A 27,116-nucleotide genomic window follows, 5' to 3' on the forward strand; every position below is an offset into this window, starting at 1 on the left:
CCACGCATGCCGAGGATCCGAGCCCAAAGGGACCGATAAGCTCCGCCGCATGTGTTGCCGGAGACACTTCATGGCCTCTCTCACTTGGTGTTCCTTAAGGGTCAACCTATAGACCACCACGCGCGCCGAGGATCCGATCCTGCAGGAACGATACGCTCAGCTGCGTGTGTTTCGTGTGCCCGAAGTGGACGCTCGTTCGGTACTTAGCAGAGGGTCGTCCGATAGCGGAAAGCAGCAAAGGGCTACTCTTGCTACCAGACCTGACGCGGTGAGCCTAATGGCTAAAGCGTTCTGGCTCGGCTTGCCAGTGGCGTGGCATCGGAGCAACGACCCATTTTGTCAACGCTGGCTGAACGTGGCTTAAGCGACTCCGCCGCTCTCGGTAGCGACGGAAGACAACGGGATGGTCCCCCTAGGAACCACATTGGTTCCGGGGCTGGCGCGAACGGAACCCCCTTGGATTCCGCGCCGCTTATCGAGCTAGGAGCCATAGCTCCTTCGCTCGAGAGCACCTGCAACGCCGCAACAGTTTCCTGCGAAGCTGTAGCAGACACGTTGCTGCGCAATGCTGTCGGCATGATCTAAACCCTCTCTGAGGTGGTGAGAGCCCTTGTCGCTACGCCGAGGCTCACTCGCCCTGACCATTCTGATATACCGTGGATACGGCGACCTGGTTAGGGCCCGATAATTCATGGAAAATCTGGCCCATTATCAGAGAGCCATGGGATTAGATGAAGACGAGGTGCTGGGACGTGTCGTTCCCGCAGCACTGACTGATGCGGATGCCAGGTGGTATCGACTTGTCGGCCACCGAGCAGCAAACCCTGGGAAGTTTCGCATGGCCTTCCTACGCGAATTCTTACCCGCAGGCTACCATGGTAGGATGCCGTGAGAGCTGCAGCGACGCACGCAGGCTCCGGATGAGTCATTGCAGGAATATGTGCGAGCGATGGAAGAGTTGTTCTCTATTGATGAGCCCCAAGCCTCAAACTCGTCGACCGGGTGATATGGCAGGCACATCCTACTTTTTATGCCTACCTGCGTGGCAGTCGGTTCCGTGATTTAGACAAACTGGCCACCGAGGCGAACCGCATACAGGGGGACATTCTCTCCACCCCCGCGTGCCACCCGCCACCACCGGTCAGCGAGGCGCTTGAGCCACGCTGTGCATTGGGAGCAGCCATGCCCTTTCCGCCCCGTCACCCCGCTGAGGCTGCCTGCGCAGCAACAAGCGGGACGAACAACTGGGAGCTGAGCGAACGAGCTCTGGACCCGTTCTCCTATGAGAGGCGCGTGGCTTTGACTACGCCTCGCTCGAAATGCGCGTAAAGGGACGTCATCCGTCTTATCGCGTTGGGGAGCCTCAAAACACAGAGCCCCGCGGCACTCCGTCGAACCAACCCGGGAGGAGAGCAGCTGATCCAGCCCGTGATCGAGATCGGGCTGGAATGCGCTGTTTCCGCTGTTCGCAGCGGGGTCACATGGCAAGGGATTGCACCGTTAACAGGCCTACGGCGAGGTAGGGAAAGGGAAACCGCGGTCGCTCGTGAGCACCCGATCGGCCGAACCCTTGTCAGCTCCCTGTGCGTACCGGGCAAGTTGTGATGCTGGTGCACACGCGCCGTTTATTCCGAACACCCTTGCTGGCCGTGAATTTGCGGCGCTACTGGACACGGGCGCTAGCGCCTCGTTGTTCGGCGATGAGGCTTTCCCCCATTTGAGCAAGCACGCAGTGCGCTTGAGAGACAGCCGAATGGCTTGCAACCTTGCGAAACGCGTGGCCCATTCGGCAGGCGCCACAAGGCTGACAGTCAGATGGGGGGAACGACTGAGACGCATGCGTTTCGTTCCCCTCCCAGGGCTGAGTGTTCCTGTGATTCTCGGACGGGACTTTCTCCTGAAAACCAGGATCGTAGTGGACATCGCTAATGGTGGCTATCGCGACGGACCTTTTTCCTCGCTTAAGCCGTTCATCAGCCCGCCGGCGCCGACTCTTGCCCGTGCAGAGGAGGCGTTCGGACCGTGCCGCTCTCAAAGTTCGGGGGCGAGCCCCTGCGCTGTGCGCTCGCCTGTTCCTAGCCCCCATTGGCATAAAACAGCACGGCAGGTTAAGGCACTACACCCGTTGGCCGCCAGTGCGGTTCACTTGGGTGATACACAGAAGGTTCGGTTGTCGGTTGTCGTCACTATTACGCCAATACGATGAGCTATTCACTGATCTACCTGGCTGTACCGATCTAGTGAGCCACAAGATCGAAACCGGTGATGCGCTTCCACTGAAGTGCAACCCTAGGCCTGTCAGTCTGGCCAACAGGCAGGTGATTGACGGTTTGCTGGATGCGATGCTAGCGACGGACATTATCCGACACACTTCCAGTGCCTGGGCGTCTCCAATTGTGTTGGTGCCTAAGAAAGATGGCAGTCAGCGCCTTTGCGTAGACTACCGCCGTCTGAGCGGAGTGACTCGAAAGGATGCCTACCAGCTGCCGACGATTAGCTCCATTGTAGGAAACCTGGGCAGTGCGAGGTACTTTACTACGCTAGATGCCTCCAAAGGTTACCTACAGGTCCGGATGCATGATCGTGACCGGTGCAAGACCGCGTTCACGTGCCACAGAGGGTTGTTCGAGTTTACTCGTATGGCCTTTGGCCTCTGTAATGGTCCGGCGACCTTTCAAAGGCTGCTGGACCACGTTCTCGGCGAAGCCGAGTGGTCAAACTGCTTATGCTACCTCGACTACATCCTGATTTATTCACGAACCTTCGATGAGCACTAGACCCATGTTGCTGATGTGCTCGAGAGGGTGTGGGCTGCCGGGATGACTTTGAATCCGGCGAAAGCCCAAATCCCACAAACTCGAGTTCAATTACTCGGATTTACGCTGGGAAGCGGCTTCATTGAGCCGGACGGGGAGAAAGTTCGAGCCATACTCGATTTCGCCGTGCCAAAGTACGTACGCGGCCTGCGCCGCTTTTTGGGAATGGCCAACTACTACAGGTAGTTCATTCCGTCCTGTGCCTGAGTACAGCCGCCCTTGACCAAGCTCTTGGGAAAGTCTGTCGCGTGGCATTGGGGACCTGAGCAGCAAGAGGCATTTCGCCGTCTGTCTAGCGCCATTACGGAGACAGCGCAGCTCAGGCTCCCCGACCTGACCAGAGAGTTCGTTGTCCAGACTGACGCGAGCGATTTGGGATTAGGAGCCGCCCTCCTTCAGGTATTTGATGGCGTGTGGCAACCGCTGGCCTTTGACATCCGCTCCTTAACACCCTCAGAGAGGAATTATTCCGTGAACAAGAAGGAATGCCTCGCCATCGTGTTCGCGCTACGTAAGTTCGATGTCTACCTTGACGGGACGAAATTTGTCGTGCAAACAGACCACAGTGCGCTAAGCTGGCTGATGCGGCTCCACGAGCCTGCAGGCCGGCTCGCGCGCTGGGCCTTCCTGATACAGCATTATTACTTGTCAGTGCAATATCGAAAGGGGAGCACCAACGTGGTAGCTGACGCGCAATCTCATGCTCCATTGTCCACCGGGAGCCTTCCTCTAGGTGCGACAGCCGATGGCGGTGCCTTTGCGCCAGCAAGTATCAGGGGCGAAACGGTGGCCGAGCCACCGAGCGGTGAGAAGGGTGAGCCCGCAAATGGGCGAACACATGCCGCTCTCCAGGCAAGCAGCGTGCCGCAAAGCAGGGGAGAGGGGGAGCTTCTTGAAGCGAACCCACGATGCCGACGCGGGCGGTAGGAATGGCTGCAGTCATGAGTCCAGGCCCACTTGCGTGGGTACTAGAATCGCATTCAGCCGGAAAGAGCTACTGACGGCCCAGCAAAATGACCCGTTTTGTCGCGCTTTGAGCAAAGGTCTCTGGGAGACAGAGCGCCGAGACGCTGCTTGTACTGCAGCGGGCGCGGTGGAGGCGAAGCCAGCGTGTGCCGCTGTGGCGTCTGGGGATTCATATTTGCTGGATCATGATGGGCTCGTGATGAAGTACATAGCCACCAATGATGAGTCTGTAGACGCCTTTAGGGTGGTTATCCCCAAGAGTCTGAGAGGTGCACTGTTGCGATTCTCTTACGACGAACCCTTGGCCGGTCATATGGGTAGCTCCAAAGTTTTTGCAAAACTGAGCCAAACTGTGACCTGGCCGGGCGTGAGGCGGGATATACTCCGCTATTGTCGCTCCTGCCATGTCTGACAAATGGTGAAATCACGAGGAGGCAAGCCACCTGGACTGATGAAACCAATTGACAGCGTGCGTCCGTGGCAAATAGCCACCTGCGATCTAAGGGGTCTTTCCCCAGGAGTAAGGAGGGGTTTAGATACTTGTTGGTTGTTGCTGATCATTTTTCGAAATGGGTTGAACTGTTTCCTCTGCGGAAGGTGACAGCACGGGTGGTGTTGGGAAAGATCCTGGAAGTGTTCAATCGGTTCGGCTACCCGGAAAGGCTGATCATGGACAATGCGCCCTATTTCACCGCTCGGGTGTTTGGTGCGACGTGCCGTTCGTTTGGAATTGATCACCGCACTACTTCGCCCTACCATCCCCAGTCCAACCTGACGGAGCAAATGAACAGAATGCTCAAACCCATGCTCTGTGCCTTTGCCGAGCTCTAGAAAGATTGGGCTGACCACTTGAACGAGCTCGCGTTCGCCATCCGAACCTCTGAAAATCGTTCAACTGGTTTCTCTCCTGCCTTCCTCAGTTTTGGAAGGGGGCTGGCGAATCCTATGACCAAGGCAATTCGCCGCCAGTACGAGGATGAGAAGGCGCAGGCAGACCGCTCTGCTTACGCATCGATGCTTCGGGACCGTCTTTGTCAGGCTCTCAGCAGAGCAAGGGAGAGCTTGACGAGGGCCAGAGCCGAGCGAAAGGCTCAGTACGATCGCAAGCACCGCCACCTTTCATTTAAGATGGGTGATCTGGACCTGAAGCGGAACCACGCGCTTAGCGATGCTAGTAAGTGGTTTGGTCCGTACCGATGCGATGCTAGTAAGGGGCTTGGTCCGTACCGAGTGCAGAGAGTTCGGGGAAACTAAGTCGTGCCCATGTCGCAGACCTGAAAGCCTATGTCCTTCGGGCTGGCGATTTCACTCCCGAGCCCGTTCGCACAAGGCGCCAGCGACAGGGCACAACCGTTGTGGCCAACCACAAACGGTACAGTCTGAGGAAGCGATCACCTGTGTGATATCGCACCGGACGGCGGACCCTCTCTGCCACCGAAGGTCCTCAGGCAACGCGCAGCCTCAGTAGGCAAACTTCTTTCTCGACGGGCGTTCCCCGAAAAGAAGTCTTGCCGCAGCCCATGCTAAGTAATTTTGCTCTAAGTGCATGTTCATTTCATTGTGTATGTGCTATTGCGTGTTACTCCTACGTAAATACTTTTTATTGTTGTGCATGTAAGTGCTCTGACTTTCCAATAAGCATGTGTTCTTTCTTGTTTTGCCTTGCTGCCTTGCTGAAGGAACGTTGCCCCGGTAGCACGGTCGTTGGGAGCCATCCTACCGTATAGTGGTGTGTTACCGTGTTTTTGAGATACTGAGTGTCACCACTTGACTTCCCGAAGCTTCGGCTCACGAGCCCCACGCCGATACAGGTGTAACAGCTATCCTGAACGCCAAGGTAGTCTTATATTAAACACCTTCCTTGTACTCTGGGCCTTCTCCTTGCGGCGCTCTGTTTTGCTCCCAGAGGAGACCGAACGAGCGCCCGCTTCGCGCACACGCAACACACGCGGCTGAGCTGATCACACTCCTGAGGCACTCGGATCCTCGGACCCGCGCGGTGGTCTAGGTGACTCCCGGTGGAGCACCGCTATAGGCGGAGACCACACTACTTAAGAGAAAAAAACGAAATCAAGAAAGAAACTATTTATGATAAGTCAAAGGAAAGCTCATTACTTTTCGAAGTGAGGTCGGGATGCCTTAGAACACACACGTATAAAGCGAGATATAAGAAGGAAGAAGAAGCATGTGCTTGCTGCGGAAAAGCTAGGGAAATGACGGATCATGTTTTATTAGAATGTGAGGACGTCTGTCCAGTGGCCGATTTAGGCACCACTGGCCTCCTTGAAGTCCTTGGGTTCAGCAGGTGCCGTGGTAAAGCAAACATGTCCGCAATATGCATTACTAAGAGGCGATTGGAGGATTGGTGGAAGAAAAGTATGGAAATGACAAAAGACGGAGACGTACAAAAGCACAGTTCGCAATAGGGGACCAGAAAATTTGGGCGTGGTAGTTCATAGTGTTTTATTTCTTTTTTCATTGTTTAACCTAGGTAGGACGTTAGGCAGTATAATAGCAAGAGCTTGGGGGCGCAACCCACCACCCCGTTAAAAAGGGGACGCTTATAACATCCATCCATCCACCATCACTGTCGTGACGAGGTGGTCAGCTGGGCACCGCCCGTGCAGAGGGGGATAGCCTTTCCTTGCTTCGGCTGGTGGTTTGTTCCGCATATGCTGTCCTGTGGTAAAAGTAGGTCTAGATTAGCGACTTTCTCGCGAGCGGAACCGCTGCTGCCAAAAGACGGGAGAATTCTCCCAATGACATCACCCCCACTATCTTTCACAACAACACACTTTCGACAACTCCAAAGAAACACCTTTCCCAACAATCCAAGAATAGACTTGGCTCAGGAATTACTTCGGTCATCAGACAATGGTCGATTGGCGGTTTCCAACGTGGTCTTCCTGTCCATCATTGCAGGGCAATGAGCGCCCTCACGCGGGTGCTCGCCATCTCATGATGCGACCTTACCGCACAATGAGACAACCACACAAGATGGGAGAATTCTCCCAATGACATCACCCCCACCATCATTCACAATAACACACTTTTGAAAACTCTAAAGAAATACCTTTGTCAACTTTCCAAGAATGGACTGGGCTCACGAATTCCTTCTCTCATGAGGCAATGGTCGATTGGCCGTTTCCCACATGGGCTGCCCGTCCATCATTGCCGGGCATTGAACGCCCTCACGTGGCTGCTCGCGAACTCACGATCGGAGCTTACCAAGCAATGAAACAACCACACATGACAGGAGAATTACGCCAATGGCATCATCCTCACCAGCTTTCACAAGAACACATTTCCGACAACTCCAAAGAAACACCTTTCCAAAGTCTCGAAAATGTACAGGGCTCACGAATTCGTTCTGTCATCAGACACTGGTCAATTGCTAGTTTCCCACGTGGTCTTCCCGTCCACCAGTGCAGGGCAATGAATGCCTTCATATTGCTGCTCGCGAACTCACGAACGGAACTTACACCCCTGTCACACTGGGAGTTTTAATGTCATTCGAACCGAATGGCATTAGCACCGAATGACTTCCGCAATCGAATGAGTTCGAGAAACTCATTTGGCTTCTCACTTCGAAGCGAATGTGTAGTCTCAACCCTAGAATCACAGCAAAACACGACAGAGCGTTTGCAAATTGAAAGTCGTACTCGTAAAGAAATAATAAGCTTTAAATGTTTTAAAGAGCTTGTTACTTTAAAGAGACAAAATATGCACGGCAGGCTGTCGCAAAATGTTATACTCTCCAGCTCAGCAGCGTCCGGCCGCCGACACTCTGCTCGACGGCCATAATGGAAACAGTCGGTCGCCTCGTTGCATGTTTCATTCAAGCAGGCGTTAGGAGCAGCGGGACAAGCTATGGCAGCGGGACGGGCACATTGGAGCCATGCGGACACGTTTACATTAATTAGAATCTGGGAGGACAATTAAGCGACCTGCGTCATGCCAAAAGGAATCAGAAAGTGTAGGCGAACATTGTGGAAGAGCTTCTTAAAGCCGGCGTTGAAAAGAGTCTCAAAGAAACAAAAACCAAGATTGAAAACCTTGGAAACAAATACAGGCAAGTACGATTTTTATTTTTGCGCTGTGCATGTTCGTTAAATAAGAAAGAAATAACTGGAATATATCGGGCGAAATAGCGTCCCAGGTTGTTTTCTAAAGCGGATGCCAGTATCACCACTTGGCGTTGTCGAAAGAGCTAATAGACGCGGCGCACTTTTCTTTCACGCAGCGCATACCTTCATCGGACGCATTGTGTATCTTTTAGCATACTGGACCAGCAGGCATACAACAATCGGCTTTGAATTGAGGATGCTAAGTTGGATGAGGCAGAGATAGATTGTGAAGACAAGTCTTAAAAAATTAACATCTAACACATACTTAAGTTGGGGACGCCCCGAAATGTGATGTCCTTCGGGACGCATAGAGAAATGTGGGGCGCGTTCTGGATCGTGTCCGCTCGGGATTGAAAGTGCCCCGTGTCACTGGTATTTTTCGTGCTGCGACGACTTTCATTTCCAAATAGCTAAATGTAAGCGAGTATCTCGATGCGCGTCAGGGAACAGCTAATTTCAAGCAACAACATATTTTCGCTACGTTGACCTTCCGAGTGTGTGCTGTACCTGTATTGTACTGCTGCTGCTATTCGGGTGTGTTGTATGAACCTATGGCACAAAATATGAACTTGATAACCGACAATGCAGTTGAAACGTGGCTTTGCTTTATTTCTGTTGCAGAGACATCAATAAAAAGAAGGGCACGGGCTGTGGCCAGATAACGTGGCCCTTTTATTAGGATATACACAAATTTCTCCAAGCACTGCCTATGAATGATGACAGCCTGCTGCATGACAGTGTCTGCAACAGCAGCAGCACAGTGGAACAGGTAAGTTCAATGCATATTGTACAATACTTTCTAATAAATTTTTGCAACAGTCATGTCTTCAAGCATGTGAAATTTTTTATATCATAATTGGCGCTAAGCAAAACTATTTCTGTTTCAAGGTGCTTCCATTGCTATTGTCTGCACAACAAACTTTGCAGGGACATACCAGAAATGAATATTTGAAACATTTGCAGCACCCTTAATATTAAAGTTTATTAATCTGTGAAATGTTTCACGTGTGCAGGTTTATGTATAGGAAATCATCGGAAGTTTCTCAGGAACATTTGGGTAACAATGAATTGCATTTTTATTGTATTCTTTCTTTTCAGCTCATCACGAGCATGGAATATGGAAATGAGTTTGGCAGCGACGAGGAGGACGCCTCGGTGGGTGATGCGGCCCTTGTAGACGCCGAAGCTCTGTCGTCAACACAGGGCTCGGCCACCGCCAGTGAAAACCCGTCGCCTCTGGTGTCCATGTCCGACAGCGAGGGCTCGCAAGCGCTAACACCACCAGCAGCTCGCAAGAGAGCCGAAAGACAGGCCCTGAAGAAACGGCAGCCCTCCCAGCAGTTGCTGTTGACGCAAGTTGTCTAGGAGCAGCGGCAGCTTCGTCTCAGTTTGGAGAAATCAAAAGAAAAGGAGCTTCGCATGCGCGAGCGGCAATTGAAGCTCGATGAAGCTGCTGCCGAGCGGGAAGAACGCTTGATAGCGGTGTTAGAAAAAAATTGTTGGAAAATAGTGATATTTTGAAATAAACTGTTCTCCATTTTCTCCATTTGCTTCAAGTGATCGCTTCAACTGACGCCAAACACTCCTTCAGGCATGCTAGAAAACAAACTCTGAAGTATGCTTTCTACTGTGAGGTTTCAGTTCATTGTGTTTTGTTGTGCCCGTTTCCAGAAATATTGAGCAAGGGCAGCTCTCACTTCATGACCTGTCGCAGTGGATGCCGTGGTGGTATGTGATGGTTGCTCATACAGAGCATCAAATGCAGTGGCTTCATTTTCCCACTGCTGTTCCACAGTGTCTCTCAGACCTTCACAAATGTTGTGTAAAATACACGATGTCCTAATTGCATGCTTTGCATTGGGCAAGGTGCATTCCATTCTCTTCATGATAAACCTAAAACGAGCTTTCAGCCTTCCAAATGCATTCTCAACAATGCGTCTCGTCCTTGAGAGGTTGTAGTTGAAAGCAGCTTCGTGTGTGTCGGGCAAGGCATTTGAGAATGGCTTCAGGAGGTTAGTAGGGAGTGGAAATGCCTGGTCACACAGACTAATTGGTTTCACATCAACATCTTCAATCAGAGCTACGGGCAATGAGAAGTATGCGCCCTCAACCAACGTAGACAATCTCGACCTTGCATACACGCTGGCGTCGTGGCATCTGCCTGGAGCTCCAATATTTATGTACCGAAATCGGTACATATGGTCCACCATCGCCAGAAGTATGATGCTGTACCTGCACAGAAAGCAATACATAAATATGATTATGCACTTCAGTATATTCAGCATTGCAATTTTCTGACCAAATGGTAGAAGTCATTTGTGTCCATAGTGCTGCTGAAGAGACTAACGCTACTAAGTAGCAATAGTTTTGTGCCATGCTAACAAAAAATATGCTCTACAAGAAATGTAATGAAGCAACCTCTCGCAAGTCAAATTTATAAAACTTTGATAACAAATAAGAACGAAAGACTGAAATATATAATCTTTCAGTTTCATACGTAGTTTTCTCTGGACAGTAAAACGCCCATAGGAAGTTTATTATTTCCCAAACTATGGACACAAGATCCAAGTTGTGTTCGTGAAATGGTGTTATAAAAGTAAAAAAAAACCTTTGCGTAGTGCTTACCATCCTTTATAGTTGTCGTAATCCACGGCGTTCCCCTTCGGTGGCAACACACAAAAGTGGCAGCCGTCAAGAGCGCCAATACCCTGAGGAAAGCCACTCAGAGCAAAAAATTCCCTGATGTGTTGTTTCAATTCTTGTCGGCGGATCATGTGAAGCCATTCCCCTTCAAGCTGATCAATTACAGCCTTGCAGAATTCTCTGCACAACACGTTCACCGTTGACCTGCCGATGCCAAAAAGGTGCGCGATGGTTCTGTCCTCTGCACTGGAACACAATCTGTACAGTCCCACCGCCACTCGCTTTTCCACAGAGATCGGCTTTCTCAATCGTGTCGTTTGGAGCTCCAAGACGGATCTGCATGATTCCACCAAATACCTGAACGTAGGTGGCGATACACGGAAAGCTTGCTTGAAGTGATTTTCACCAAGGTTCGGCAAAGTCCCTTCAAACCAGCGCTCATTTCTTTGAAATGTCCAACGCTCTCGGTGAACAATGGAACAACTGGCCATCACAGCCGCAACAGTGAACGAGTTCACTTGAATACGCTGCTCAATTTCATCACTCTGTCTTGATTGTGCGTCTATTAGAACGTCTAATCGCTTCCTCTTATTATTACGCCTCGCTCGCAATGCAAAGTGCGCAGCAACTAATCGCTTCACCTGCTGCAACTTAGCGTCATCCTCCAGTGTCGCCATGTCAGCCATTTTGTTTTCAATATATCGGCTACTCAGGCGGCTAAGTCTTGTTTTGGCTTATACTGGCCGCATAGTCTGAAATAGAACAACTTTTTCTACACGCAGTACTAAGATATTTTTTTCCGGTGAAGCGACGTTCCAAAATGTATTTTTAAAAAAATGCATTGCTTATGAGCACTTTACTCCTTCCTTGTTCTACTTTAGTCGCCCCCTTTTTTTCGGAATGGTCGCCATTGACATCGCCACTGAATGACATTAATTTTTCAAGTGTAGCACCTCCGCGGGCGAATGACATTCGTTCCGTTCGCTCCTCAGGTCTAGGCTAATTCGAGTCCTTACCATCCTATGGTCACTGCAGTGCACCTTGCTGAGGACGTCCACATTTTCTATGATGCCAGGGTTAGCGCAGAGTATGAAGTCTGTTTCATTTCTAGTCTTGCCGTTCGGGCTCTTCCACGTCCACTTTCGGCTATCCCGCTTGCGGAAGATGATATTCACTATCCGCATATTACTCTGTTCCGCAAACTCTACTAATAACTCTCCTCTGGTATTCCTAGTGCCTATGCCATTTTCTCCCACTGTCTTGTCTCCAGCCTGCTTCTGGCCTAGCATGCCATTGAAGTCACCCATCAGTAAAGTGTATTTTGTTTTGACTTTTCCAATCGCCGATTCCCCGTCTTCAAAAAAGCTTTCGACTTCCTGGTCATCATGACTGAATGTAGGGGCGCAGACCTGTACAACCTTCATTTTGTACCTGTTATTAAGTTTCGCAATACCTGCCACCTTCTCGTTAATGCTATAGAATTCCGGTATGTTACCAGCTATATTCTTATTAATCAGGAATCCGACTCCTAGTTCTCGTCTCTCCGCTAAGCCCCGGTTTCCCAGGACGTGCCCGTTTTTAGCACTGTATATGCTTCTTTTGGCCTCCTAACTTCACTGAGCCCTATTATACCCCATTTACTGCCCTCTAATTCCTCCAGTAGCACTGATAGACTCATCTTACTAGATCACATTCTAGCGTTAAATGTTGCCAGATTGGTATTCCAATGGCGCACTGACTGGAGCCAAGGATTCATAGCACCCTCTGCAGCGTCGTAAATCTGACCACCACCGTGGTCAAATGCTTCGCAGCTGCTGGGTACTGAGGGCCAGGGTTTGATTGTTGGGTTCATATAGGAGGTTGTGGCCTAGTGCTGCACCAGGGTGGCCAATCCTGCTCTGGTGAGGGAGTGCGTTACCGGCTCTGGTCACCGGGATGAGGCCACACTCCAGGCCTGGTAATGCAATTTTATCAACACGCGGATTTTTCATAAATCCGGTGGAAAATTGCGCGGCACCGGGATTCGAACCACGGACCTCTTGCACGTGAGGCGGGTGTTCTACTTCTACGCCACCGCTGCACCTTCTCCAAGGAAACACATTTCCCAACTTTCCAAAAATGGACTGAACTCACGAATTCCTTCTGTCATCAAACAATGGTCGATTGACAGTTTCCCTCGTGATCTGCCCGTCATTTAGTGCCGGACAATGAACGCCATCACGTGGCTGCTCGCGAACTCGCAACCGGAGCTTACCGCGCAATGAGACAAGCACACATGAGTGGGGAATTCTTCCAATGACCTCACCTCCACCTGCTTTCACAAGAGCACACTTTCGGCAACTCAAAGAAACACCTTTCCCAACTTTCCAAGAATGTACGGGGCTCTCGAATTCAATCTGTCATCAGACACTGGGCTCACGAGTTCGTTCTGTCATCAAAAAATGGTTGATTGGCGGTTTCCCACGTGGTCTACCCTTCCATCAATGCCGGGCGATAAACGCCCTCACGCGGCTGCTCACGAACTCACGACCGCAGCTTACCGCGCAATGAGACAACCACACATGAGTGGAGAATTCTGCCAATGACATCACCCCCACCAGCTTTCACATGGACACACTTTCGACAACTCCAAAGAAACTCTTTTCCTAACTTTTTAAGAATATACTCGGCTCACTAATTGCTTCTGACATCAGACAAAGGTCGATTGGCAGTTTCCCACGAAGTCTGCCTGTCCATCATTGCCGGGCAATGAACGCGCTCACGTGGCTACTCCCAAACTCGAGATTGGACCTTACAGCGCAATGAGACAACCATACAAGATGGAAGCATTCTCCGAATATCATCAACTCCACCATATTTCACAAGAACCCACTTTCGAGAACTTCTAAGAAACACCTTTCCCAACTTTCTAAGACACGGCTGGGCTCACAAATTTCTTGTTTCATCAGCCAATGGTCGATTGCGGTTTTCGACGTGGTTTGCCCATCCAACATTGCAGGGCAATGGATGCGCTCACGCGGCTGCTCGCGAATTCGCATTCCGAGCTTACCGCGCAATGAGACAACCACACAAGCCAGGTGAATTCTGCCGATGACATCACCCCCTTCACCTTTCGCAAGAAGCCACTTTCTACAACTCCAAAGAAAGAGTTTTCCCAACTTCCTAAGAATGGACTGGGCTCACGAATTCCTACTGACATCAGACAAAGGTCGATTGGCCGTTTCCCACATGGTCTGCCCGTACATCATCGCAGGGCAATGAACGCCATCACGCGGCTGCTCGCGAATTCACGACCGGAGCTTACCGCGCAATGAGACAACTACACAAGATGGCAGCATTCTCCCAATGACATCACCTCCACCATCTTTCACAAGAACACACGTTCGACAGCTCCAAAGAAACACCTTTCCCAACTTTCCCAGAATAGACTGGGCCCACGAATTCATTCTTTCATCAGGAAATGGTCGATCGGTGGTTTCCGACGTTGTCTGCCCGTCCATCATTGCAGGGCAATGAACGCTGTCACGCGGCTGCTCGCGATCTGAGGACCCGAGTTTACCGCGCATGGGGCAGCCACACAAGACGGGAGCATTCTCCCTGTGATATCACCCCCTCCATCTTGTTCCTGCTCCCAAGCGAGATAGAGGACGATCCCATCGAGGCGTCAGTCCCATGATCACGTCTGCCTTTATGGTGTGTCGCGGCCCCGCTGAACGTGCCCATCACGACGTTTAGCTCGCGCACATCGTTTCTCTTTCCGATACACCGAGTTTTTTGGTTCGTTACGCTTGCTCACACGCGCGTTTTGTCTTTGTGTGACTCAAGAGCATTCCGAGCGAATGAGTGGGCGGTGCCGACGGGGTGCGATAACGCTATCGCATTCCACTCTTGAAGGCTAAGGTTAAGCATCCTCCAAGTATTTTACAAATGATGTTTATGTACTGATCTGAAATCGCCCCTAAGTAGTGCCCAGTAGCGCCTTCAAGGTATTGAAATAAGCAAAAAGAAGTCAATAAATAAATAAATTTGTGTATAATAAAAAGTTTTTGCGCCGAAGCACGATGTTGTAGAGCCCTTTCGGCGCTTACACGATTCTCTTTTGTAACTTTGCTGGGGATTCGTTTTAGCTACATTTTTACCATTACGCTGCACGCCACCGTTATTTCCTACCAGAAACCTAAAGCTAAGTAACGGGAAGCGGGCCAATCGTCGATGCAGGCACTGCACTCCGCGTCAGTTTACCTACTTACCACTTTACTAGCCTCGGCCCCACCGAAGCTCTCTCCACTTCTTCGTGCTCCTTGCTTTTATCAGCCAATTAGATAAGACAAGAGAGAGAAAAATTTATTTACAGAAAGGCAGAGAGGTCGGCCTGAGCTATAACTTGCTCTAGCCTGCCACTCTACACTGGGGAAAAGGGATGGGGAGGGAAAGGGCTGATGAATGCTGATGGTACAAGGAAGAGATGCGTATATACAAATTCACAGAGTTGTAGCATCTCTAAAGCCGTGCATCCAGCCCAGTCGCTTGAAGAAAAGCTATAGCGGCTCTTCTAACCAGAGCTGCGCTGTTTGCATTAGTCCAAGGACCTAAAAGAAGCTCGTCTGATAGCGGTCTCTCATGGATCTTTGCAATGGAAGAGACAAGTTGCGGTCGTTCTTGCACGGACGTGGGACACACACACAAAATGTATGTTCCAGTGTTTCTGGCACCTTACAGCATTCGCAGTTTGGGCTAGTATCACTGCCACCTACCATATGTCTATAACGGTTGGTGAATGCGACACCAAGGCGAATTCGGTGCACCATGCTCGTGTGGCTTCATTTGAGTTTGTGAGGCATACGAAATTTCATTTCTTGGTCCTATTTGTGTAGTCGCTTGTGTCGTCGATCTGGTTGGGTCCAATGTTTCAAGGTAGAGTTGCGATTTACGCGACGAAGTAGGGCATTTCTGTCTGTTCGTGAGAACGGAATGCGTACTTCACAAGCATTATCTAAAGCAGTTTTCACTTCAGCGTCTGCCTGTTCGTTCCCGATCAGGCCACAGTGTGAGGGTATCCACTGAAAGGGGACATTGTGGCTATCACTAGTTGCGTGGTCGAGACGCTCTGTCATTTCCATGGCCATGGAATAATACGGGCCCCGTCTGAGGACACAGTCAATCATTTGAAGAGCTGGCTTGCAATCGCAGAATATTGTCCATGCCTGAGGAGGCTCCACGGAGAGAAATCGAAGTGCCTCCCAGTCAAGTTCTGCGGCAGTTGATGTTGAGCTTTGGTCTATTTTACACCGCCGAGCGATGACCATATGTGAAATGACGAAGGCTGCAGTGGAGGCATATGGTGTGACAGACCTATCGGTATACACGTGTACAGTGTACAGTACAGTATCCTCGCTCTTGGGTGGATGTATCCTCCAATCACTGCAACCGTGCGACATCTGTGTTTTATGGTAAGGCATACGTAATCATTAGTGGTATGCGATGGGAGGTCATGTCTGAAATACACCAGATCGTGACGTATACAAACATTTTGCTCGAGGTCTGGCCGTTACGAGACCACATCTGGACATATCCAGAAATACGGAAAGAAGAATCGATATTAGTGTTCACTGATAACAATAACTGGAAATTGGTAGTTAAATGCCCGCTGTCAGAAATCTCACAAACGACCCCGTAGACCACGAGCATTCCAGTGCATAACAAGCGATTCATGCATCCGTTCTTCAAAGATCATCGCCGTACTTGCTTAGTGAAGAACCACTAGCAGTGGTTCCAACATTTCAAGTTGCTGCGCGGCAGGCTTGCCAGCCGGGGTATTTAGGCCGGAAAGAATCCTGCACATGTAGCCCATCAAATTTTTCAACATACTCGTGATGTCGATGTCATCCATCTTTTCATTTTCTTCAGTGCGTGTAGGAGCGGTACATAAGGGCGTTCCCGCAGGCCTTGATGGTAACGAGGGCCACTGAGTCTCCGATGTGTTTGGGGCCGATGATAAGCCGCGTTGTACATTCGCAGCATACTGACACGTGTACTTATCTTTATCGGGTGACTACGTTTCGCCGCCGAACAGATGTTATCGCATAGCGCGGGATGCGCCTGCATGTATCCGAAGTTTCTGAAAAGTTATCGATGCTTCTATCCGCTGTTTGTTGTCGCCGAACCTTGTATTATCTGGTTTCATCGCGTAACGCGAATGGTGTAGAACTTTGTGGAAGGCACGCGGGTCCGAACGATTAGTCTGGAACATTCGATGACTGCTGTATAAAAGCCGACGCACTTGACCCGCTGATCAGATTTTCCGATGATCGCCGCCCGTGTTCGCCGCTATCGTTGTGCTATAAGTGTAGCCTGTTTTGTGGGCACAGGTTCGCCCAATAAAAGCTAGTTTTGTATTCCACCGTACTGCTTCTTTCTTCACCGTCACTACCACGTGACATCTGGTGGAGGTCAGTGGCGTAGCTAGGTCGTCTGGCACCCGGGGCCCATAGGTCTTCTGCCCCCCCCCCCCCCTACCCCGGTTGTAGACGAGGAAGGCGAGGATATCAACAAGTTCCGGGTGTCTTCAGACGTATATGACACCCCCCTCCCCCCCACTGGCTCCTTGCACCCGGAGCCCACGGCCCCCCGGCCCCCCCTGTTGCCACGCCACTGGTGGAGGTGCTTTTCGTTGATGTACGGGACGCCCCCGACAAGCCGTGATCCCAGCCCAGACCGCAAACAGAACACCAACGTAGTCCCGGACCACCGAGCAAGCCGCCCTCTTCAACAGCTGCCCCCGGAGCACGGACGTCTACCTGAGAAGACCAAGAAGATTGTGGCCAAGGCAACCCCAGTGGCAGCCCCAGTGTCCCCTATCGCGCTGCAGCAGCCCAGGGAACCACCGACGTTCCGCGGTTCCACATTTGAGGACCCGCAATCCTGGCTGGAAACGTATGAGAAGGTCGCTACCTTTAACAACTGGGCAAGCGACGACAAGCTACGACATGTCTATTTCGCATTGGAGGATGCCGCCAAGACGTGGTTCGAGAATCGAGAAGCCACCTTGGCGACGTGGGACCGCTTCCGAAGCGGCTTCCTCCAAACATTTCAAAGCGTCGTGCGAAAAGAGCGAGCCCAAGCTCTACTGGAGACAAGAGCGCAGCTGCCGAATGAGACGATCGCGATCTTCACTGAGGAAATGAGCCGTCTGTTCCGCCATGCCCACCCAGAAATGTCCGAGGAGAAGAAAGTATGCCTACTGATGCGTGGTGTAAAAGAGGAACTTTTCGCCGGTATGGTAAGAAGCCCAACGAAGACAGTCGACGAGTTTCTTCGTCGACGGTCTTCGACGAGGCGACGAGGCGACGAGCAGGCGACGAGCATCGAGAAGACACTGGAATTGAGGAACCGGCAATTCGACCGACGCACCAAGCCAACAAGCTACTCCGGAATTCAATCACTGGCCACGGACGATCTGTGCGAGACCATCAGGGCCATTGTGCGCGAAGAACTGCGCAAGGTCTTGCCATCGTCGCAGCCTCAAGTGGCCTCGATCGCCGACATCGTGTAAGAAGAGGTGCACCGATCGCTAGGAGATCCTGAGGTGCAACCACAATTACCGCAGCCCAAGCCAGAAGCGATGACTTACGCCGCCGTCGCACGCCGTCAAGCTCCCCCTCCGCGACAACGCGAGGGCCCTGTAACGCTGCAATTCCGTCGTCCACCGACACCACCGCCAGTACGCCCACCCGTCGCCCAGCGCACCTACGCGAGGAAGGCAGACATTTCGCGCGCCCCCGACCACCGCCCGCTCTGCTACCACTGCGGCGAAGCCGGCCATGTGTACCGCCGATGCCCATACCGCGACCTGGGATTGCGAGGCTTCGCCATCAACGCACAGCGCCCGAGGGAAGGTGAACGACCTGGTGACATCGCCGACTACCTCGCCGCTACTCAGTGGAGCCCTCGACGACCGTCGCGTTCGCCATCACCAGGCCGCTACCTGTCGCCGCAGCGACGACCATACACTGGCCCAGCCCGGGGCCGGTCAGCGAGACCATATCCGGAAAACTAAAAGCAGCAACCGATGGAGGTGCGGCTGCTGTTCGTCGAACTGACCAAGATCCTCCGCCGCCAACGAAGACGACGAAGAAACGATCTCGACGACATAACAACGACACGCTGCCGTCCCGACGAAGTCAGGAAGGCAAGACTACACCCACGAACGACGACATGACGACGCGACGTTCCAACTTCAGTTCAACACGACGCAGCCGTGATCCGACGCCACGACCTAACGGCAACGCCAGACAAAGAACCACCGACCTCGACGTGCTTCTCGACGGCCACGCAGTCACTGCCTTAGTCGACACAGGGGCCGATTACTCCGTAATGAGTGGACCCATCGCCGCCCAGTTGAAGAAGGTTAAGATTGCATGGGAGGGCCCCCAAATTCGGACCGCTGGAGGGCACCTCATTACGCCGACTGGAATCTGCACGGCAAGAATTACCGTTCATGACCGGACTTACCCTGCCACCTTCGTCATCCTCCGACAGTGTTCACGAGACGTCATTCTCAGCATGGACTTCCTGAATCAACATGGCGCAGTCATCGACCTGAAGTCGAAATCGATAACGCTGTCACAAGATCAAGCGATACCGCCGGAGAGCTGTCGGAGTCACCACGACTTGAGTGTGCTCGAAGATCAAGTGAGCATCCAGCCGCGTTCCAGCATTGCTATTTACGTCGGCACTGAAACACCCACTGACGTAGAAGGCGTCATCGAGGGCGACCAACATCTACTCTTCGACCGTGAAATTTGCGTCGCAAGGGAGATCGCTCGACACCATGGAGGGCAAGTGGAAGTTATGCTAACCAACTTCAGCCAAGAGTTCAAGCACATCAACAAGGGCACGACAATCGCATACATTGAGGAAATCGTGGAAACCAGGAATGCCTTTGTCCTCTCGGATTCAGCCGCATCTACCGAGATGAGCATTATCCCCGAACCAGACTTCGACGTGAATCCAAGTCTTCCTATGAGTAAGCAGCAACAGATCAGAAGTCTTCTCCGACGATACAAAGACTGCTTTTCGACGTCATCGAGGATTCGACAAATACCAGTTGCAAAGCATCGCATAATAACCGAAGAGAGCGCTCGACCAATTCGCCAGAGCCCTTACCGAGTTTCGATGCGAGAACTTGAGGCTATTAGGCAACAAGTCAACGAAATGCTGCGCGACGACATCATCCAGCCGTCGAAAAGCCCGTGGGCCTCTCCTGCAGTCCTGGTAAAGAAAAAGGACGGAACCCTACGGTTCTGCGTCGATTATCGTCGACTGAACAAGATCACGAAGAAGGATGTGTACCCCCATCCACGGAGAGACGAAGCATTAGATTGGCTCTGCATCGCTAAATACTTCTCGTCGATGGACCTCAAGTCTGGCTACCGGCAAATAGAAGTCGACGAGAGAGATCGCGAAAAGACTGCCTTCATCACGCCAGACGGCCTCTACGAGTTCAAGGTCATCGATTCGGACTGTGCTCGGCGCCTGCAACGTTTCAGCGCGTCATGGACACAGCGTTAGCCGGACTGAAGTGGCAGACGTGCCTTGTTTACCTGGATGACGTCGTTGTCTTCGCCGGAAATTTCGACGATCACCTTAGGCGGCTTGCGACAGTGTTAGAAGCCATCAAGTCATCAGGGCTCACTCTGAATCCGGAGAAGTGACGTTTCTCTTACGACGAGCTTTTGTTCCTAGGCCACGTGATCAGCAAATCAGGAGTACGCCCCGACCCACAGAAGACAGCTGCCAGCGCAAAGTTCCCGCAGCCAACCGACAAGAAGGCAGTGCGCAGATTCCTTGGCATGTGTGCCTACTATAGGCGCTTTGTCAAGGACTTTTCACGCATCGCGTATCCGCTAACACATCTAACCAAATGTGATGTCGCATTCAAGTGGGAAACGCCTCAGGCCAAGGCATTTCAAAAACTCACACGACGCATGCAGTCGCCGCCGGTACTTGCACACTTTGACGAGGATGCCGATACCGAAATCCACACTGACGCCAGTAGCCTAGGCCTCGGTGCCGTCCTAGTCCAGAGGAAAGAAGGACTTGAAAGGGTGATATCGTATGCTAGCCGGTCGCTGTCAAAAGCGGAAAGCAACTATTCTACAACTGAAAAGGAATGCCTCGCCATCATTTGGGCTACAGCTAAATTCCACCCTTACCTCTATGGCAGGCCATTCAAAGTCGTCAGTGACCATCACGCATTGTGTTGGCTAGCTAACTTAAAGGACCCTTCAGGACGGCTGGCGCGGTGGAGCCTCAGACTACAAGAATATGACGTCACGGTAATATATAAGTGCGGAAGAAAACACTCCGACACCGACTGCTTATCGCGCGTCCCCATCGATCCCCCGCCGCAAGACGACGAGGACTACGACGCCTTCCTTGGGATAATGAGCGAGGAAGACTTCACTAAACAGCAACGAGCCGACCCGGAGCTAAAAGGTCTCGTCGAGTATTTGGAAGGGACTCTTACAAACATTTTTTATAGAAAGTCCATAGACAGTCCATAGACATTTGTCTATGACAGTCTATAGACTGTCTGTAGACATTTCTTTAGACTAGTCTATAGACAGTCTATAGATTTATGGCCATACACTTTTTTATAGACTGGTCTATAAAAAGTCTGAGTTTATAGACTCTCTATAGACATTTCTTTAGACTAGTCTATAGACAGTCTATACACTGTCTATAGACAGTCTATAGACTTAAGGCCATAACTTTTTATAGACTAGTCTATAAAAAGTCTGAGTCTATAGGCTGTCTATAGAGTGTCTACAGACTTATAGCCATACACTTTTTATAGACTAGTCTATAAAAAGTCTGAGTCTATAGAATGTCTATAGACCTTCCATGGACTTATGGCCATACACTTTTTATGGACTAGTCTATAAAAAGTCTGAGTCTATAGAGTGTCTATGGATTAATTAAAATTCATGTTTGTACAGTTGTCTGCAGAATGTCTATGGACAAGTGCATAGGTGTACAGTTCTACTTTTGTAGACGGAAGTCTATGGAATGTCTACAGACAATAGTATATAGCTATATTATAGGCATTCTATACACTTCAGTCTACAAAAACAGAACTTTATAATCCAATACACTTTTTTTCTACGACATTCTGCATACACTTGTCAACAAACATGCATTATCATTAATCTATAGACACTTTATAGAACCAGACATTTTATAGACAATTACAAAGAGTGTAAGGCCATAACTCCATAGCGGCTATCTACAAGTTAGTTTACATTTTTCTTTACATGCGGTAGCAAAACGTTTTGAATTTTTGAATGTATTTCATTTCATTTTATAATATGAAATGCATGGAAATGCATGGAATGCAGATATTATGCATGTAACCCTGTTCCTTTTCATCTGCACTTATGCATTATCGTTAGTAGATTAATAAAGCTCCTGAACCAGCTGTACTTTCATATATGTTGCATAAACAGAAAGAATTTATATAGTGCTGAATCATGCAGTGAAAAAAAAATAAAACAAATGCACCGGCAATGCATTAACCACTTTTATTGCTCGATATAATAGATGAATTCCTCAAATTCATGTCTTATGCTATTATGGAAACAGATTAAATATTTACACTACTCCTTGGCAAGCATGGTCGCCAGGCTGGCCTGGACCTTTGTGTCATTAGTCCCAAAGGTGCTGCAGGTGTATGCTGCAAGTAAGTAGATGCAGCAATACGAGGCAAAAATAACAGATGTGTACTCTTCGTATGTTCATTAAGCAGCTTAATATATTTACTCAAACCATCTAAGTCAATACTTAATGTGGTTTAACTATGACTAATGGCTGCTTGTCAATACAAATCCGTACCTTTATGCAATGTTCTATTGCATGGTATGGTGAACAATTAAACAGTCACAACTGCTGCTCGTGTCAGCAACAGTATGTTCCCTTTTATGACAAGTTCATATATGATGCATTAATGTACTTATCCCAAATGGTCCATATATTTATTGCGGAAACGTTACCCAGTTGGGCTGTCTGTACAGTTTTTTTGGCTGGTAGCTAAGTATGCCCGTGCAGAGGGATGTCTTCAGATGACGTGACTGGAATATTCCCAGTATCATGCCTAAGATTGTAATTTATTTTGCTTAGTACACATTTAAATGTCTTTCTCATACTTTTAAATGAATGGGTCATTGGCCATAACTTCAACAGATGGCAGATGGGTTGATTGTATTGATATGGTACCTTAATTTCTTGCAGGTAATGAGGCCTCTTGGGCATGCTAACAGGTTTCCAAGTTAGGTATACTACATGAGCACCCGAAATACCACACGAGCACTTTGTGTCATGGCACGACAGATATGCACCTCCTAGGAAATAGAACTGATCGTATAGTTCGAATGAATTCTATGACAGTAAATTATTTAAGGTGCTTTGAAAGATGAAAATTTTTTCTAGGCTATTGATGTTCAGGACGTTTAGTTAACGCAAAAAAAACATATTGAGTAAAAAATGCCTTGTCAGTCTGCTTGACTTTCTTTTTTCAATAAGTAGAACCAATTTCCCTCAATTTTTATGAAGTGAAACGTTTTAAAAATATATTTAACGCAGATATTCTCTGGAAACTTTGACATGTAACAAGACAGCATGCCTATGTGGCCATATTAAAATTTCCCGATCTTTTTCCAAGCCTTTCCTGGCTGTTTTCATGAAAATTTTCTGGCAATCTATGACGCCTGCAGCTTCAGTGGAATAAAAAAAATAATATGGTTTAATGCTTGCCAAGTAGTGCCAGTCCATAATATTTAGATAAAACGAATAACACGTCAGTCACTTGACATGCAGTATTAGATTCAACTGACTTGAATCCCTTGTTAAATAAAGCTGACAAGGGCTTCGGCAAGTTCGTAATTGATGGCCACACGAGTACAGTACGGAAGACACAGAGACACACGTAAAGCAAATGCAACAATGTGAGGAAAATCTATAAAATGAGTTATTTTTACGGTTTAATAGAAGTTTTCAATACAATTTGCTCTCATCACTTGTGCCTCTAGTTAACTTTGTTTACCTCTGACTAAAGACTATATGGCAATATTATTCAGTACCATTATGATGTTTCGTTATACTACAGTATGATAAGCAGTTAGACACCGCCGGTGCCAGCAACGGTACGTTTCGTTTCAAGACAGGTTCATGTGACACACAGTGTACTTATAAAAATAAAAGAAATGCGAGAATCCCAAACGATTCCTATAATAATACTTGTTGAAACAAAGATAGCCGGCTGGACTGTGCACATTTTTCAGGTGTTAATGCGCTATGCCCCTGCCGAACGAACATGCTCAGCATATTGACTTCAGTTTTGAACAATCATGTTAAGATTTGCAATTTATTTCCGCTTAGAACAGTTTGCAATGTCTCTTTTCTCATACTTCGATAAGAATACATTTGCCACAGTTTCAGTAGAATGCACATGAATGGGGGCGTACTGATCAGGTTACTTATCAACCAAAACATGTTACGATATCTTAGGTGCGTTGATAAGGGTAGAACAAATGCAATTTCCACTGAACTATTTGAATAATCTGTGCGTTATCTACTAAGAAAAGACCACCAAATTGAGAATCTGGCTCTTTTTTCTTTTGTACAGCGCATATTGTATGCAGTCTGTCCAAGACGACGGCACCACATGCAACAGTAATGAAAACCGGAACACTTATTACGCACGACAATGGCTTCATACCATGCACGACTGGCACAATGCGAATCTGCGCCAGCAGCTGCCTTGTGATTAAGAGCACGTAAACTGCATAACGCCGAAGCATCGGAAGGCGCTTAACGCTTTTGATATAGCTCGAAAGATAAGTTCTGCTGCTGAACTTTTTAAAAAAAGAGACAAAAAACAAATCTTCCAACTACCGTAAAACGCAATGCCTTCAGTTTGAAACGTGTAAAGGTGCTTCCCGGAGCGACTAATTTATTATTCTCCAATTTTTTCGCCTAAGTTGCGAAGCTGCGAGGGACTGAGCTTATCGCAGGTTTCATGCTCCAAAAGCGTTTGTGGTTGCATATAAATAGATTGGGTGAATCTAGAGATTTCTGCTAGCTATTTCTTCAAGTCTCGTGTTTTGCTTGCTGTAACTTTCCAAAATTATTTACATTGGTTGTCAGGAACCTTAAAAATATTGCTACTTTTAAACTATGCGAAAACGGCAGCGCACACAATGCTTCTGCATGCTTCGCAAACACGGCCTTTCATCCGAGTACGCGAGCAGTTATTCAACTATGCCTGTCTGTTAGAAAATTCTTGATGCTAACACAATTTCGAGATATATACGTAAAGCGTGTCAAGAGAATTTCACTACACATGCGGCGCAGCATTCATCGCGGTCGTATCAAGCGCCACGAAATGAGATCTACCACACTGGCTGCCCAACACACACAATCCGCTTAGTGGTACCTCAGTATCAAGTTAAAACATGGCGTACTTCCTTGTTTACGCACCTACACTATAATGCCAAAATCAACGAGCCCGAGCGATCACTCGTCGTAAAACATTCCGTATAATAGAAGCGGGAACAAGAGCGCGTTATCAAACATGCCAACACAAACCGACACTATACCCGAGTCGCCTGCGCTACATGCAGCTGGTTCGCGCTACGAAATACGCTCACATAATCATGAGCTATTGACGCAAAACATCTTTGCTACAGCTTACCGTTCAGTGTAGTTGACGTGTGATGCCACAAAGAAGACACGCATACATAGACACTAACGTTCAGGGAGACACCGCATGCCGGTACAGCTGTTTACGTGCCTGGCGCACTCGTTTAGACGGCGCGCCGCCGCGCATGCGCAAGAGTTCCGAGCATGCGCAGGAGCTCCGCGCGGGAGGGCGTGCGTGCTCGGAGTGTGAGCGTATTTTCCTCCTTCATTTTTTCTTTGTCTCTTTCTCTCTCTCTGCGCGCCATGCGCGCCGGAACGGGTGGCTTCTCTTTTCCAGTATTCATTTTTTTCGTGGACGAAGGATATGCGCTGGCAGGCTGTATGACAAACGCGGTGGACTATCGTGTGAGACTGGAACGCTAACATGAATGCGCTGTTTGTAAAAGCCGTTACAGGGCCCTTTAGACGTTTCAGACGTATTATTGCCAGTGTCGATGAGTAATACAGTATATTTGTAGCATATCTTCCAGCGTACCGCCAAATGTGAGGCCCGCACGTATGTTAGTGCTAGTTTTCTGTTCCGATGATAGGTCAAAGCAATCAGTACAGCACTGAGGTACTCATATGCAAGGCTGCGCAGGCATACCGCCGGCGAAATACTGGGTGGGCTCAGAGAATTTGGCACCTATTTTAAGTGAATGAGAAACTTTGATGAGTTTATAGTGCAGGATATCAGGCAACAAAAAACCGTCCGATGTTAGTGACGCAGCCGGGATATGAAGACAATGTGAAAGGTATCCGAGAATCGGACGACACACAACGCGAACACCACATGCGCGACATCGGTTCATCGCACATTCACAAAGTCCGCGTTGTCAGCTACAAACATTACCTATTTCTTTGCTGTTAGCTTGATGCCTGTTTGGAATCCACTTGTATCTGAAGCTGGCGTTCATAACATCCATTATAACAATTGGATCGGCGTTTTGCTTTCCTTATTCTACTGCCGCAAAAGTGATGCGACAACTGTGAAGACTGTCTTGAGATTGCCGAGAGCGACTACGTAGATCATATGTGGTCAACAAATGCGGAGGTATACGCTATGTGTATACTAAAGTCTACAAATAGGCTCTACAGCAATCTCAGCAGTATACAACTTCATTGGCTTATATCAAACGCAGCTACGTATTATCCACCGGTACCTGCGCTTGGTTACAGCGTACACGGGTTGGGCCCAGATTAAATTGTTTGTCTATTGTTAATCTATAGACATGCAAGACCACGACAACTCAGAGGTCGTGAATTCACCACCTGGTCTGCCGGCTTTCGCGACTTATTCTCCACCTTTGCCACATCATCACCATCTGACCTTCACCACCTGGTCTTCGCGAAGTGTACGTCCGGGAAGCAGCCAGGTTTAGGGCCTTCAGGTGCCTGGAAGACCTTGGTGACTCGGACGGTGCCTGCTCCGCCGCGATCATCGTTCGGTGCAGCTGCAACGAACGCAGACTAGCAGTCTGCACGGTTTGCCCGCCGCGCCGGGGTTGCGGTGCCGTCGTGCATGAACCAGTGCCATATCACTGCGTTCGCAGAGGGTGGGGGGTATGGGAACTCGAAATTACATATTATCGACTTTCTTCTATAGACATTCAATACGCCGGGAGTAGAGAAAAAAATTGAAACCTTGTCGACTATTGTCCATAATATAGTGAGTATGGACAAAAATAAATAGAAACTGTATCGGCTTTCGTCTACAGGTAGTCCATATAGAGCGGAAGTAGACAAAGAAGAAACAAACACCTTATCGACTTTTTTCTATAGAACGTCTATAGACTGCGAGTAGACAAAAAGAAATAGAAACCCTATC

General features: G+C 49.2%; 2 protein-coding genes across 2 annotated transcripts in view; both read left to right on the forward strand.

Moving 5' to 3' along the window:
* LOC135915556 (adhesion G protein-coupled receptor B2-like) overlaps positions 1–27,116 on the forward strand; it is a 704,549-nt gene that overhangs the window by 664,881 nt on the left and 12,552 nt on the right. The gene's annotated exons all lie outside the window — the stretch shown is intronic.
* Positions 8,541–9,274, forward strand: LOC135915572 (uncharacterized). Its single transcript, XM_065448690.2, has 2 exons — positions 8,541–8,678; positions 9,008–9,274. The coding sequence occupies exons 1-2, from the start codon at positions 8,619–8,621 to the stop codon at positions 9,272–9,274; spliced, it is 327 nt and encodes a 108-aa protein (XP_065304762.1). The 5' UTR covers positions 8,541–8,618.

The sequence above is a fragment of the Dermacentor albipictus genome, chromosome 9 (genome assembly GCF_038994185.2).
Source record: "Dermacentor albipictus isolate Rhodes 1998 colony chromosome 9, USDA_Dalb.pri_finalv2, whole genome shotgun sequence".
NCBI classification, from domain to species: Eukaryota; Metazoa; Arthropoda; class Arachnida; order Ixodida; family Ixodidae; genus Dermacentor; species Dermacentor albipictus.